Source organism: Rana temporaria, chromosome 8, assembly GCF_905171775.1.
Source record: "Rana temporaria chromosome 8, aRanTem1.1, whole genome shotgun sequence".
In the NCBI taxonomy this organism is placed as follows: domain Eukaryota; kingdom Metazoa; phylum Chordata; class Amphibia; order Anura; family Ranidae; genus Rana; species Rana temporaria.
The window spans coordinates 16,195,040-16,212,586 of record NC_053496.1 but is presented as its reverse complement, the minus strand read 5'-3'; the positions used below and the strand labels follow the sequence as shown (position 1 = coordinate 16,212,586).

The 17,547-nt window shown below is 43.6% G+C and overlaps 1 protein-coding gene across 2 annotated transcripts in view; it reads right to left on the bottom strand.

Annotated features, from left to right (window-relative positions):
• HMX2 (H6 family homeobox 2) overlaps positions 1–17,547 on the bottom strand; it is a 51,175-nt gene that overhangs the window by 5,030 nt on the left and 28,598 nt on the right. For both annotated transcript variants that reach the window (XM_040361339.1, XM_040361338.1), the window contains exon 2: positions 1–68. This exon is cut by the window's left edge. In XM_040361339.1, the coding sequence (XP_040217273.1) occupies positions 1–68 (68 nt within the window). The remainder of the gene's footprint in view (positions 69–17,547) is intronic.

Genomic DNA, 17,547 nt, shown 5'->3' with positions numbered 1-17,547 from the left:
TGGACTGGATGGTGAAGCTGGAGAGTGTGGCTGGGGCGCACTTAGTGACCTCTTCCTTGCTGCTCATCCTGAGTACATAGGGAGAAAGAGGAGAGGATGAGGATGATGGAGATGCAGGGAGAAGGTGTGGTGGGAGGAGAGGGGTGGGGGGGGGGGGTGGGGGGTTGCTATATTTTATTATTATTTCTTTTTATTGGGGGGGTGTCTTGGATTCCAGTTTGCACACACAGGCTGCACTCCCTCCCCTCCTCAGCACTGAGTCCCCACTGATCTCCAGACTGCCTGCTGGTGTGGCTACATTTGCATGACACTCACAGCTCTGGAGGACCAATCACAGGCTGCACACAGCCCCGGAAAAATTGAAATTCCAGGGTAGGCTCACAGCCCCATGCACCTGTTCTCAGAGATAGGGATGGCAGAGCAGGGCATGTGAAGGCATCTCAGATCACTGCAGGTGAATGGACTTCTGCATGTGCCAGGCTAGCTCTCCTGGGGTCAATGAATCCCAAACAGGACACTATCTGCATGGAGTTTGCATGTTCTACCTGTGCTTGCATGTGTCCCCCCCCCCCCCCCCACTCCAAAGATATGCTGTGGTAGGTTAATTAACTCCTCTATAAATTGGCCCTATTATGTATATGTAAGATAGGGATCTTAGATTGTAAGCTCATGGGGGCTTACAAGGCTGCATGCGCCAGGTTAGATCTTCTGATGTCATTGAAACCCAACCAGGACACTATCTGCATTGAGTTTGCATGCTCGCCCTTATATATGCTGGTAGGTTAATTAACTCCAGTCTAAATTGGCTCTAATATGTATATGTGAGATAGGGATCTTAGAGATTAATCTGCATGGAGTTTGCATGCTTTCCCCGTGCTTGCATGGGATTCCTCCCACATTCTAAATATATGCTGGTAGGTAATTAACTCCATAATTTGGCCTATTATGTATATGTGAGATAGGGATCTTAGATTGTAAGCTCCTGGGGGCTTAGAAGGCTGCATGTGCCAGGTTAGATCTTCTGATGCCCCTGAATCCCAACCATCACACTATCTGCATGGAGTTTGCATGCTCTCCCTGTGCTTGCATAGGCTTCCTCCCACATTCTAAATATATGCTGGTAGGTTAATTAACTCCATAATCTGGCCCTATTATGTAAATGTGAGATAGGGATCTTAGATTGTAAGCTGCATGGAGTTTGCATGCTTTCCCCGTGCTTGCATGGGATTCCTCCCACATTCTAAATATATGCTGGTAGGTTAATTAACTCCATAATTTGGCCCTATTATGTATATGTAAGATAGGGATCTTAGATTGTAAGCTCCTGGGGGCTTAGAAGGCTGCATGTGCCAGGTTAGATCTTCTGATGCCCCTGAATCCCAACCAGGACACTATCTGCATGGAGTTTGCATGCTTTCCCTGTGCTTGCATGGGCTTCCTCCTCTTAGATTGTAAGCTCCTGAGGGCTTACAAGCAGGGCTGTCTTAATGAGAGGGCACTCCTGGGCACTGCCCAGGGGCCCCAGCTGCATGGGGGGCCCCTGCACTTTCCCCAAAGCAGCTGGTCCTTGAGGCCACGCTGCCCCGAAAATGGGGGCCCCATGATGGCACTGAGAGTGATGGATACACATGGGAGGCAGTCTGCCTCCTACCTACTTGATGTCTGTTTACCTGCACTGTCATAGGGGCCCCAGAGCATAACTTTGCACAGGGGCCCATGATGCTATTAAGACAGCCCTGCTTACAAGGATACATGTGCCAGGTTAGATCTTCTGATGCCCCTGAATCCCAACCAGGACACTTTCTGCATGGAGTTTGCATGCTCTCCCTGTTCTTGCATAGGCTTCCTCCCACACTCTAAATATATGCTGGTAGGTTAATTAACTCCATAATTTGGCCCTATTATGTATATGTGAGATAGGGATCTTAGATTGTAAGCTCCTGGGGGCTTACAAGGCTGCATGCGCCAGGTTGGATCTTCTGATGTCATTGAAACCCAACCCGGACGCTATCTGCATGGAGTTTGCATGCTCTCCCTGTGCTTGCATGGGCTTCCTCCCACACTCTAAATATATGCTGGTAGGTTAATTAACTCCATAATTTGTCCCTATTATGTATATGTGAGATAGGAATATTAGATTGTAAGCTCTTGGGGGCTTACAAGGCTGCATGCGCCAGGTTAGATCTTCTGATGTCATTGAAACCCATCCAGGACACTATCTGCATGGAGTTTGCATGCTTTCCCTGTGCTTTCATGGGCTTCCTCCCACATTCTAATGAGATAGAGATAGGGACACTGAGATAGGGACCTTAGATTGTAAGCTCCTGGGTGCAGGGACTGATGTGAACACACAATGCATACAATTGCCTGCACAATCTAAATATCTGTAACAAACAATCTGTGTGCACAACTGGAAGCAAGAGCAGAGAACAACCTGGACAGGCAGCTCTGTATTTCTATAGCATTGGAACAAGTGGAGCTGTTATCAATAATCTTTTCTCATTTGGAAGATAAAACCTGACAGGTTGCTGTTGACAACACATCCATTGTTGCACCACTTTTGTTGCAGTAAATGAATCCCTGCGCCTGGTTTGTTTCATTAAACTGTGTCAGCTGCCCACAAAAAAAGCATTTAGGCACACTTGGGATAATAAATAATAATAATAAAAAAAAAACTTAATATGTTTTATGCTGTTTTAGTGTTCAGTTATAGCACTTTACATGAAAATATGTTTATATGTTGCTGTGATTTTGTACATTTTGTTGCAAGAATAAAATATTTATTGTTGTATAAAAGATAACAATTAAAAAAAAAATAATATTCAATAACAATAATAATAAAAAAATGATGAAAATTAGTATGTTGTTTTAGTGTTCAGTTATAGCACTTTACGTGAAAATATGTTTAGATTTTGCTGTGATTTTGTACATTTTGTTGCAAGAATAAAATATTTATTGTTGTATAAAAGATAACAATTAAAAAAAATAAAAAACACACACACAACATCCTTTAGTACACATTTTTGTGTTAGACAAAAAAATCTACCCCATTCCCCAAATCCACCAACCTTCTCTCCAGGACAGCTGTGAGCTCTGTGAACCTACCTAATTGTATCTAAAAAGTAAAAAATGGAACTTTGGGTTTGAGTTATTAAAAATGTATAAATCTGGTGCAGCTGGTGCAGCCAATCAGCTTCCAACTTCAGCTTGTTCAATTAAAGGGTAACTCCACTTTTGTGGGGGGAAAAAGTTAGCAAATAAATAAAAAAAAATGATATAGGGCCAGATTCTCAGAGCAAGTACGCCGGCGTATCTACTGATACACCGGCGTACTTTCAAATTTGCCGCGTCGTATCTTTAGTTTGAATCCTCAAACCAAGATACAACGGCTTTTGGCTTCGATCCGACAGGCGTACGGCTTCGTACGCCTTCAGATCGTAGGTGCAATACTTCGGTGCCCGCTGGGTGGAGTTTGCGTCATTTTCCGCGTCGGGTATGCTAATTAGCTTTTTCCGTCGATTCACAAAGGTACACGCGGCGTTCGCATTCTCTTACGTTGTCGCTAGTCGGCTTTTCCCGGCGTATAGTTAAAGCTGCTATTTTGCGGCGTATAGATAGACTTGCCATGTTAAAGTATGGCCGTCGTTCCTGCGTCAAATTTTGATTTTTTTTTTGCATAAGTCGTCCGTGAATAGGAAAGGACGTAACTCACGTCTAAGTTCAAAAAATGACGTCGGTGCGACGTCATTTCGCGCAAGGCACGGCGGGAAATTTTACGAAACGAAGCATGCGCATTTCAATCGGTGCGGGGACGCGCTTCATTTAAATGAATCACGCCCCCTACCTGCCCAATTTGAAATACGCGCCGAGAAATACACTACGCCGCCGTAACTTACGCTGCGCCAGGGCAATTCTATGTGAATCTGGCCCATAGTGCCTACAATTGTGACACAAGTCATATTGTAATTGAATGTTATTAAAAATTACCTTTCCTTTTCAATCTGCTGCCACTGTAATTTTCTGTAAAATGCAATGCAATATGGCTACCTGGAGTCGTTCTGTACATAGATGGTAGAATTTTATTTGCACATGATGCACTATTAGGTTATTTTTAAAAATATATAAAAAAAAAAAATATTTCATTTGCACATGATGCACTATTAAGTTATTTTTTAATGAATAAAAATAATAAAAAAAAAATATTTAATTTGCACATGATGCACTATTAAGTTATTTTTAATGGATAGAAAATATTTTAAAAATTGAATTGAATTTGCTCATGATGCACTATTAAGTTATATTTAATGGATAGAAAATATAACAACATTTTTTATTTCATTTACACATGATGCACTTTTAAGTTATTTTCTAATGGATAAAAAAAAACTATATTGAATTTAATTTACACACAATGCACTATTACATTATTTTTAATGGATAGAAAATATAACAAAAAATGTAATTAAATTTACACATGATGAACTTTTAAGTTATTTTTAATGGATAAAAAAATATAAAAAAATTGAATTTAATTTGCACATGATGCACTATTAATTCTTAATGGATAGAATATATATATATATTATATATATACATATATATATATATATATATATATATATATATATATATATATATTATATCATATATATATATATATATATATATATATATATATATATATATATATATATATATATATATATATATATATATATATATAAAATTGAATTAAATTTACACACAATTCACTATTACGTTATTTTTAATGGATAGGAAATATTAAAAAAAAAAAAATTTTAATGGATAAAAAATATAAAAAAAATAGAATTTAATTTGCACACGATGCACTATTAAGTTATTTTTAACGGATAAAAAAAATATAAAAAAATTTAATTTAATTTGCACATGATGCACTATTACGTTATTCTTAATGGATAGAAAATATATATATATATATAAAAAATAGAATTTAATTTACAGCGATACACTATTAAGTTATTTTTAATAGATAAAAAATATTTTAAAATTTTTTTTTTCAATTTGCTCATGATGCACTATTACGTTATTCTTAATGGATAGAAAATATATATAAAAAAATAGAATTTAATTTACACACGATGCACTATTAGGTTATTTTCAATGGATAAAAAATATAACAATTTTTTTTATTTAATTTACACAAGATGCACTATTAAGTTATTTTTAATGGATTAAAAAATATAAAAAAAAATTGAATTTAATTTGCACATGATGCACTATTAAGTTTTTTTAATGGATAAAAAAAATATAAAAAAATTGAATTTAATTTGCACATGATGCACTATTACGTTATTCTTAATGGATAGAAAATATATATAAAAAAATTGAATTTAATTTACACACGATGCACTATTAGGTTATTTTTAATGGATAGAAAATATAACATATTTTTTTATTTAATTTACCCAAGATGCACTATTAAGTTTTTTTTAATGGATTAAAAAAAATTGAATTTAATTTGCACATGATGCACTGTAAAGTTATTCTTAATGAATAGAAAATATAAAAAAAAAATTGATTTAATTTACACACAATGCACTATTACGTTATTTTTAATGGATAGAAATTATTTAAAACAATGTTTTATTTAATTTGCACATGATGCACTATTACACTATTTTTACTGGATAAAAAATATAAAAAAAAATTGAATTTAATTTGCACATGATGCACTATTACATTATTTTTAATAGATAGGAAAAATATAAAAAAATTGAATTTAATTTGCACATGATGCACTATTACGTTATTTTTAATAGATAGAAAATATATATAAAAAAAATGAATTTAATTTGCACATGATGCACAATTACGTTATTTTTAACAGATAGTAAATATTAAAAAAAAAATGAATTTAATTTGCACATGATGCACTATTAAGTTTTTGAATAATTGCCCGATCACAGGGCAGAGCTCCCAACTTCTTTTCATATGGTTATAGATTTTTATTTAAAAGGCACCATTGATTTTCCTTTGCATGTATCTACTTGGCAATGACAGCAAGGACTTTATAGAATACAATGGCATCTGCTGCCCATCACTAAAATCTTTTTTTCCTTAAAATGAAATTTTAATTGCTGTTAAACATTTCTGAGAGCTTTCCAAAACTGAACTTGTGTATAACAAATTTCTGCTGCTGCTGAGCAGAGCTATTTGATGACGCACCCGCGACTTCCTGTCACTAATCCCAGCGAATACAACTTCATCTGACCTCCTTTTCTCTCTATTATATTTAATAATAAGAAATTATACGCTTCCCTTTTCAGATCTTGTGTTATCAAGTTCCATTATCAAAGTCGTGGTGATTGCCAAGTCTGGCAGATATGGGGGTTCCAGGCGTGGTATACATACAATTTAATTAGCAGATTGAATTTTAGATGTACTGGTCCTTTAAAAAACAAGCAAGGACATTAATGCAGCAACAAAAAAAAATCAGAGATTGTGCATATAAGTTTTATTTTTCTTCCCTAATATCCCCCCCCCCATCCCCCTCCCTTGCCTCTTAGTGTGTATGATTGCTGGATGAGAGACGAGCGTCTGGCGCCTGGAACCTGAGACAATGCTATTTCATAAAGGAACCCTCTTACACCATCACCCAATGCCAGCAGCCGCGCCTGTCACCCAGCCCCCGGCTCATCGGATTACCTGTCATCTTTATTGGGGGAGTAAGAGAAAAAGATTCATGAATTAATGTTGCATTTGGTGGAAATGGTTTATTGATCCTCCCACAGTGCCCCTTATCTGGTCGGAACGCGGCGGCTATTTTTAGGCGTCCGCAGGCTGGCTCCTGTAGTAAAATATCTGACTTAATAACAGGCTTCTCGAGGTAGTCATAGGTAAAGACCGTTGCTATGTCTATGGGTTAGAGGGATACGGTCATGAATGTCTATGCAGAAATCTAAAATACAGCTGGAGCCGGGCCCCATCAGTTCAAAATAGGGGGCCCGGGCATCTGCTGAGCAGGAGGGCTGGATGTACTTTCCTACTGCAGACACCAAATTATATTCTGCCACCCCCTGCAATGCTGCCAGCCCTCCTGTACTGGACCCGGGCTCCATCAGTTCAAAAAGGGGGGCCCGGGCATCTGCTGAGCATTAGTGCTGGATGTACTGTCCTACTGCAGACACCAAATTATATTCTGTCTCCCCCTGCAACAATGCCAGTCCTCCTGTACTGGACCCGGGCTCCATCAGTTCAAAAAGGGGGGCCCGGGCATCTGCTGAGCATTAGTGCTGGATGTACTGTCCTACTGCAGACACCAAATTATATTCTGTCTCCCCCTGCAACAATGCCAGTCCTCCTGTACTGGACCCGGGCTCCATCAGTTCAAAATGGGGGGCCCGGGCATCTGCTGAGCATGAGTGCTGGATGTACTGTCCGACTGTAGACACTGGTCATATTCTGCCTCCCCCTGCAATGCTGCCAGCCCTCCTGTACTGGACCCGGGCCCCATCAGTTCAAAAAGGGGGGCCCAGGCATCTGCTGAGCATGAGTGCTGGATGTACTGTCCTACTGCAGACACCAAATTATATTCTGCCTCCCCTGCAACACTGCCAGTCCTCCTGTACTGGACCCGGGCTCCATCAGTTCAAAAAGGGGGGCCCAGGCATCTGCTGAGCATGAGTGCTGGATGTACTGTCCTACTGCAGACACCAAATTATATTCTGCCTCCCCTGCAACACTGCCAGCCCTCCTGTAATGGACCCCGGCCCCATCAGTTCAAAAAGGGGGGCCCGGGCATCTGCTGAGCAGGAGGGCTGGATGTACTGTCCGACTGTAGACACTGATCATATTCTGCCTCCCCCTGCAATGCTGCCAGCCCTCCTGTACTGGACCCGGGCCCCATCAGTTCAAAAAAGGGGGCCCAGGCATCTGGTGAGCAGGAGAGCTGGGTGTACTGTCCGACTGTAGACACTGGTCATATTCTGCCTCCCCCTGCAATGCTGCCAGCCCTCCTGTACTGGACCCGGGACCTATCAGTTCAAAAAGGGGGGGGCGGGCATCTGCTGAGCAGGAAGGCTGCCTGTACTGTCCAACTGCAGACACCAATCATATTCTGCCTCCCCCTGCAACACTGACAGTCCTCCTGTACTGGACCCGGGCTCCATCAGTTCAAAAAGGGGGGCCCGGGCATCTGCTAAATATGAGTGCTGGATGTACTGTCCTACTGCAGACACCAAATTATATTCTGCCAACCCCTGCAACACTGCCAGCCCTCCAGTAATGGACTCGGGCCCCATCAGTTCAAAAAGGGGGGCCCAAGTATCTGCTGAGCAATAGGGCTGGCTGTACTGTCCTACCTTCTGAAGGTAGTCATAGGTAAAGACCATTGCTATATCTATGCATTAGGGGGATACAGTCATGCATGTCTATGCAGAAATCTAAAATATAGCTGGACCCGGGCCCCATCAGTTCAAAAAGGGGGGCCCAGGCATCTACTGAGCAGGAAGGCTGCCTGTACTGTCCTACTGTAGACACTGATCATATTCTGCCTCCCCCTGCAACGCTGCCAGCCCCCCTGTAATGGGCCCGGCCCCATCAGTTCAAAAAGAGAGACCTGGGCATCTGCTGAGCAGGGGGGCTGGCTGTACTGTCCTACCTTCTCAAGGTAGTCATAGGTAAAGATCGTTGCTATGTCTATGGGTTAGGGGATACGGTCATGCATGTCTATGCAGAAATCTAAAATACAGCTGGACCCGGGCCCCATCAGTTCAAAATGGGGGACCCGGGCATCCGTTGCTATTGGTCCCCCTTGTTTAACCAGCTATGGCTTCTGCTCCTTCCTATCCTCCTCCGATATAAACACGTACTCTTGGTTCTGCAAGTCATTGGGTTTTGGACAGGTTTTTTTTTTTTTATTATGATATTTTTCTGCTTTTTTTTTTTTTAATGACGCAGCGTCTTTATCTTCCGCATTAATTACAGAAAATGAGCGGACGCTATAGAGATCCATGGAGACAAATGTCGGGGGGTTTTCAAATGATATTTTCATTAACTTCAAACCGGTCCGTTACGTGCGCTCTATGGAATGAAGTGGCGGGAATGTTATTAAATGTCCGTCACGTGAGCGCCGCTCGTTAAGCAGAAGTAGAATCTTTAAATACTCACTTGATGGATTTAATTAATGGACTAATTGATTGGAAGAAGTGAACTCTGCTCCGCTCGATCCTCCCTCCTCCTCCCGATCGTGTCCGTACCTCACCAACTCCGCTCCCCATAGGAGGCTTACAAAGGAAGACCATCTATAGGGATATATCTATACAACCAATCACCACTGACAGGGGCGCTCACAGTCATCAGCGATTATTTATGTAAAACCTTTATTCCAAAAAAACAAAACTTCTGTAACTACTTACAGGTCTGTCTTTAATATTGAATGGACCCTGGGCCAACTTATTATAGATCCCCCCCCCATGCGATTTTTCTCTCCCCTCCCCCCCTAACATCCCAAAAAGCAAACAATACTACCCCCATCATTACACAGGACCCCCTCCCAATACTACCCCATCATTACACAGGACCCCCTCCCAATACTACCCCCATCATTACACAGGACCCCCTCCCAATACTACCCCATCATTACACAGGACCCCCTCCCAATACTACCCCCATCATTACACAGGACCCCCTCCCTATACTACCCCCATCATTACACAGGACCCCCTCCCTATACAACCCCATGATTACACGACCCCCTCCCTATACTACCCCCATCATTACACAGGACCCCCTCCCAATACTACCCCCATCATTACACAGGACCCCCTCCCAATACTACCCCCATCATTACACAGGACCCCCTCCCAATACTACCCCATCATTACACAGGACCCCCTCCCAATACTACCCCATCATTACACAGGACCCCCTCCCTATACTACCCCCATCATTACACAGGACCCTTAGAAGACAGTACAAGGAAGGTTATTGTTGGGATTAGTGTTAGGGTACAAGGAGGGTCAATGTTGGGATTAGTGTTAGGGTACAAGGAGGGTTAATGGTGAGATTAGTGTTAGGGTACATGAGGGTTAATGTTGGGATTAGTGTTAGGGTACAAGGAGGGTCAATGTTGAGATTAGTGTTAGGGTACAAGGAGGATTAGTGTTGAGATTAGTGTTAGGGTACAAGGAGGCCCCGTACACACGACCAGTTTCCTCGGCAGAATTCAGCTTCCGACCGAGTTTCTGGCTGAATTCTGCCGAGGAAACTGGTCGTGTGTACACTTTCGGCCGAGGAAGCTGACGAGGAGCTCGACGAGGAAATAGAGAACATGTTCTCTATTTCCTCGTTCTATGGGAGCTCTCGTCCCGCCGAGCTCCTCGGCGGCTTCAGGGCTGAACTGGCCGAGGAACTCGATGTGTTTGGCACGTCGAGTTCCTCGGCCGTGTGTACAGGGCCTTAGAGTACAAGGAGGGTTAATGTTGCGATTAGTGTTAGGATACAAGGAGGGTTGATGGTGAGATTAGTGTTAGGGTACAAGGAGGGTCAATGTTGAGATTAGTGTTAGGGTACAAGGAGGGTTAATGTTTGGATTAGTGTTAGGGTACAAGGAGGGTCAATGTTGGGATTAGTGTTAGAGTACAAGGAGGGTTAATGTTGCGATTAGTGTTAGGATACAAGGAGGGTTGATGGTGAGATTAGTGTTAGGGTACAAGGAGGGTCAATGTTGGGATTAGTGTTAGGATACAAGGAGGGTTAATGGTGAGATTAGTGTTAGGGTACAAGGAGGGTCAATGTTGAGATTAGTGTTAGGATACAAGGAGGGTTAATGGTGAGATTAGTGTTAGGGTACAAGGAGGGTTAATGTTGAGATTAGTGTTAGGATACAAGGAAGGTTAATGTTTGGATTAGTGTTAAGTTACAAGGAGGGTTGCTGTTGAGATTAATGTTAGGGTACAAGGAGGAGTCGTGTTGAGATTAGTGTTAGAGTACAAGGAGGGTTAATGTTGGGATTAGTGTTAGGGTACAAGGAGGGTCAATGTTGGGATTAGTGTTAGGGTACAAGGAGGGTCAATGTTGGGATTAGTGTTAGGGTACAAGGAGGGTTAATGTTGGGATTAGTGTTAGGGTACAAGGAGGGTCAATGTTGGGATTAGTGTTAGGGTACAAGGAGGGTCAATGTTGAGATTAGTGCTAGGGTACAAGGAGGGTCAATGTTGGGATTAGTGTTAGAGTACAAGGAGGGTTAATGTTGCGATTAGTGTTAGAGTACAAGGAGGGTTAATGTTGCGATTAGTGTTAGGATACAAGGAGGGTTAATGGTGAGATTAGTGTTAGGATACAAGGAGGGTTAATGTTGAGATTAGTGTTAGGATACAAGGAGGGTTAATGGTGAGATTAGTGTTAGGATACAAGGAGGGTTAATGTTGAGATTAGTGTTAGGGTACAAGGAGGGTCAATGTTGAGGTTAGTGTTATGATACAAGGAGGGTCAATGTTGAGATTAGTGTTAGGATACAAGGAGGGTCAATGTTGGGATTAGTGTTAGGGTACAAGGAGGGTTAATGTTGAGATTAGTGTTAGAGTACAAGGAGGATTAATGTTGGGATTAGTGTTAGGGTACAAGGAGGGTTAATGGTGAGATTAGTGTTAGGGTACAAGGAGGATTAGTGTTGGTGAGAAAACCTCACACCCCCGACCTCCTGGTACAGAAAGCTCACATATCGTAGAGAAGATTTAACCCTAGATTTACATAATTTATTTTATGTTCTTCATGACTTCCCTCCGTCGGGTCGCTGTATATTTTTCGACTTAATCTGTCAGTTTGGATGAGGAAGCCTTTATCTGGGTGAGTGTCTTCCTTGTGATCATTACTATCAGACCTCTCACCTTCCTCTCTAATAGTGTCTCTTCCACCCCTTTGTTACTCTCCGCAGGCCCCCCCCGCAGGCCCCCCCCGCAGGCCCCCCTTTCTCCGCCTAGAAGAGGGGCAGGTGCAGGACAAAAAGGCCTCTTCTTTTTAGAACATTAACCTTTTCAGGACTCTACCCCCATGGACCAGACACATTACAAATGGTCAGCTTTAATCATGATGTCAGGTCATTAACCCCGGGAGACCTCCTCATTGAAAAACTATCAGGGGGTCGGTCCTTCATCTCAGACCATGTGCAATCCCCCAAATTCATTCACTCATTCCAAAAAAAAAAAATGGAGGCATTCTCCTAGACCAGCTTATAAAATAATTGTATAACAGAGATGTTTGTTTAAAAAAAAAAGTACTTAAAGGGTCAGTCCACCCATTTTTGGTTTTTGTTCCTAATTGATTGACAGGCTTCCGACCGGCGCATACAGCGCGTTACGAGTTGCCGAAAGAAGCCGAACGTCGGTGCGCAGATGCCTTATAGAGCCGACTCGCAGTTCGGCTTCTTTCGGCAACTCGTGACGCGCTGTATGCGACGGTCGGAAGCCTGTCAATCAATTAGGAACGCCCAGCGCCGCAGCCCATACCCGGAAGCCGCGGTGAACATATATCTATAAAACGGTATGTACGGCAACGATTTAAAAAAAACCACCCGATTGTGATTCTAACAACTCGCCTGAATCCAATGTTTTAACCGATAATTGCGCGGTGGTGCGACGCAAAATTGACGTCCTTTTTTCCCCACAAATAGAGCTTTCTTTTGATCTTTGATCTTTTTGAAAACATAAATATCCCCCAAAAAATATATATATAAAAAACAAATTTCTTCCTCACTTTAGGCCGATACGTATGTTCCATGTCAAACCAAACTTTATTACAGGTGTAGCTAAAGACCCCCATGCCTAAATCATAGTATGAATTAGAACCGCCACACTTCCTGGATGTAAATCCAGGAAGTGAACAGGAAGAAGCTTCAGCTGCCCACAGTTAAAATGGCACATTTTTTTTGTGTGCTGAAAAAGCCCCCCTCGGCTTATACTCGTGTGAGGGTCTCCTCTCCCACCGTGTCAGTCTTGATGAGGAGGGAAAGAAACCTGATTCCGCTGTACATTGTCCCCTCTGATGATTTTCAGCAGGGCTGTATGTATAGGAAATCCGCGCCGTCCGCGCCGCCTGCGCCATCCACTGTAACAAAGCCGCGCCTCCTCCTCATCCCTCTCAGATGATTCTCAGCAGGACTGTATGTATAGGAAATCCGCGCCGTCTGCGCCATCCGCGCCATCGACTGTAACAAAGCCCCGCCTCCTCCTCGTCCCTCTCAGATGATTCTCAGCAGGGCTATATGTATAGGAAGTCCGCGCCATCCGCGCCGCCTGCGCCATCCACTGTAACAAAGCGGCACCTCCTCCTCGTCCCTCTCAGATGATTCTCAGCAGGGCTATATGTATAGGAAGACCGCGCCGTCCACACCGTCCACTGTTAAAAAGCCCCATGTCGTCCTCGTCCGCCTGTGACGAGGAGGAGGCAGGGCTTTGTTACAGTGGACGTGCGGACTTCCTATACCTACAGCCCTGCTGTGAATCATCTGAGAGGGACGAGGAGGAGGCGGGGCTTAGTTACAGTGGACGCGCAGACTTCCTATACATACAGCCCTGCTGTGAATCATCTGAGAGGGATGAGGAGGAGGCGGGGCTTTGTTACAATGGACGCGCGAACTTCCTATACCTACAGCCCTGCTGTGAATCATGTGAGAGGGATGAGGAGGAGGCGGGGCTTTGTTACAGTGGACGCGCAGACTTCCTATACCTACAGCCCTGCTGTGAATCATCTGAGAGGGGACAATGTATAGCATAATCAGGTGCAAATCCCTTCCCTCCTCACCAATACTGACACAGCGGATCAAAGGTACATGGGCACAGTGAGGCTGCATATGGGCACAGTGAGGCTGCATATGGGCACAGTGAGGCTGAAATGGGCACTGTGAGGCTGAAAATGGGCACAGTGAGGCTGCATATGGGCACAGTGAGACTGAAAATGGGCACTGTGAGGCTGAAAATGGCCACAGTGAGGCTGCATATGGGCACAGTGAGGCTGAAAATGGGCACTGTGAGGCTGAAAATGGCCACAGTGAGGCTGCATATGAGCACAGTGAGGCTGAAAATGGGCACAGTGAGGCGGAAAATGGGCACAGTGAGGCGGAAAATGGGCACTGTTGACCCTCTTTTCCACTTACAGTAGCTGCTGCATTTCCCACCCTAGGCTTATACTCGAGTCAATACGTTTTCCCAGTTTTTTGTGGTAAACTTAGGTGCCTCGGCTAAATTCGGGTTGGCTTATACTCGAGTACATACGGTAGTTAACGAGAGATGTATAGTTAAAATTGCTTGTTTTTATTTTTTGAAATGTATTCTTTTCATTGTATTGTACAAATATGAACGGTACTATTATTATGACCTTTGTTATGCCTTATGAAAACAATAAAATATTCAAACAGAAAAAAAAAGTTTTCCAATTTTTCGCACGAAAATTTGCTATAACAGTACTATCAAATGTCCTGACAATTTCTTTTTCTAAATTTCTATACCATCGTTCGGAGAACGAGACGGGCACGCTACTCCATATTTTTTGGTCCTGCCCAAGGTTGAGGCCCTTTCTGGACAGAGGTCAGGAGGATCTCCCAAAAGTTTACGGATCGACAGCTCCCCGACGACCCAGCCTTTCTTCTGTTACACGCCAATGACATCCCTACCCGTGTTTATAAAAAATAAATCCTCCGACACCTTTTTGACGCCGCTAAGGCATGCATCCCCATCTGCTGGAAATCCCCAGACCCACCGACTGTAGCAATGTGGCTGCGGAAAGTGGACGACATTAGTAGGATGGAAGATTTGATTCTTTCAAGCCAAGACAGACAGGAAGCTTACAAAAAAACATGGCAGTTGTGGAACATCTACATCTACTCAGATGAAGGACAAAGTCTTAGAGACCAGACCTAGAACTGGGGGATAGACTTGTGCCCTCGATAGTGTAGATGCAGACATACCAGACCAAGCAAAATGCGGATGAGACTGATAGACACGTGGACCCATGATCGCGGGTTCTCCCCCCCCTTTTTCTTCCCCCCTCCCTCTCCCTGCACCCCCCAACCGGGAATTTTCCCCACGGGGCAGCTACCCTTCCTGGCTCCCCAAGCTACGTCTTGGGAGTTGCTACTGTTTACTAATTCTCTTTTCTTTGCTACTTCTTAGAAATTAGGAAAAAGTGAGCGGGTCCGCGGATCCTTGATTGCACGAATTTGATGACAGTGGCCCAGATTCAAGAAGCACTTGCGCCCGCGCACCCATAGGTTGCGCGGCGCAAGTGCTTACTTGCTCCGGTGTAACGAGTGCTCCTGATTCAGGAACCTCGTTACACGGACTGCAGCCTAGGATGTGACAGACATAAGCCTCCTTATGCCTTCACATCCCAGGCTGCATACTTGCGTTGGCCGCTAGGGGGCGCGGCCTTTGTGATCGGCGTATAGTATGCAAATTGCATACTACCACCGATTCACAAAAGTTGCGCGGGCCCTGTGCACGCAAGGTACGGAGTTTCCGTACGGCCACTTTAGCATAAGGCTGCTCCTGCTAATAGCAGGCGCAACCAATGCTAAAGTATAGCTGCGCTTCCCGCTCGCGACGTTCAAATTTTACGTCGTTTACGTAAGTGAACCGTGAATGGCGCTGGACGCCGTTCACGTTCACTTAGAAGCAAATGACGTCCTTGCGACGTCATTTGCCGCAATGCACGTCGGGAAAGTTTCCCGACGGAGCATGCGCTGTTCGCTCGGCGCGGGAGCGCGCCTAATTTAAATGATTCCCGCCCCCGGCGGGATCATTTACATTAGGCAGCCTTACGCACGGCTGATTAACATATCGCCCGCGCAATTTACGGAGCAATTGCTCCGTGAATCGCGGGCAAAGCGCAATATTTGCGTGGGCGCAGAGAAAAATTTTTGCTCTTTGCCCACGCAAATATTGCGCGATTCTACCTGAATCTGGGCCAGTGTATATATGACTGAGTTTTGTTCGTTTGCATACCTATGGATAGCACTATGTTTTACAATGTTACTGTGATCCGTGTGGAAATGCTCTTTGTTGTGTATAAATAAAGAATTTTGAAAATAAATAAATAAATAAATCCTCCTAGTATGTGGCCAGCTTTGGTAATAGCATCTCCCCTGTAGCATTCCTGCAGGTTGCGTCAGACGTCTAGCAGATCACTAACAGAAGGTGTTTGTAGGGTGCAGCCATTGTTACAAGTGCAAGAACAGGTGTATAATCACTGGTATAAGCAGAAGTTATTTACAAAAGACTGGAGAGTGTCTGAGATGTCTCTTATCTTCTAGTATGGGGGTGAGGTACATGATACTAGAGAAGATAACCCAAACACCGATGTCTCATCAGATACTCCACTTACTGTGTGTGTGTGTAAATAGGGGAACGCGCACATGCACACACAAGGAGGCATGCTTACTGTATATACCCAAAATAGAAAATGCAACTTTTAAAAAACCCTTCAGATAACCAAACTAGAGACTGCTTTGTACTAGTTCAGGCCCTTCTTGTATCTCCAGCTCACACCAATAACTAGTTTTCACCTGTCAACAGCAGTTTTGGCACTAATCAGTCTACAAGAAGAGGATAACAACAAAAACCTGGGGAATTCCCAGGGAAAAACCAAGCCTACTTTTAAGAAGAGGAACACGTCATCCGATTCTCCTCTTATCATTGGTGACAATTTTCCAAGATTTTCAGAAATATTACTCTTGTATGGACCTAGAATCTTTTGGCTCTGGCATTAAGGTTTAATTCCAGATTTTAACATTTGAATTTACAAGAAATACAAATGTACCAAAAACCACAACCCAAGCTGGCCATAGATTTTTAGACGTAGGTTCATCACACTAAGGCCCCGTACACACGACCGAGTTTCTCGGCAGAATTCAGCCAGAAACTCGATCGGAGCCGTATTCTGCCGAGAAACCCCGTCGTGTGTACACTTTTGGCCGAGGAAACCGACGAGGAACTCGTCGAGCCAAATAGAGAACAAGGGCCAGATCCTCAAAAACCCGGCGCAACGTCATTTTTGCCATTTAAGTTACACCGCCGCAAAAACCTCTACCTAAGTGCCCGATCCACAAAGCACTTACCTAGAAATTTTGAGCGGTGTAACTTAAATCCGTCCGGCGCAAGGCGTTCCTCTTCAACAGGGGGCGATTCCCATTTAAATTAGGCGCGCTCCCGCGCCGGCCGTACTGCGCATGCTCGTGACGTCATTTTGTGGATCGCGACGGGTCAATAAAGTTGCGTCGGGAAAAAAAAAAGATACGGCGAAAAAAAAAAAATTCAAAACAAAAAAAAAATCGCGTCGCTGGACAGAAGGGTCTGCTTTTATATGGTGTAAACAGTTTACACTTTGTAAAAGCAGCCCTAATTTTGCGTTTGCAAACTAAAACTTACGGAGAAAAAACGAAGCTTCGTGGATCTCCGTAAGTGCTAATTTGCATACCCGAGGCGGCATTTCGACACGAAATGCCCCCAGCGGCGGATGCGGTACTGCATCCTAAGATCCGGCAGTGTAAGTCCCTTACACATGTCGGATCTT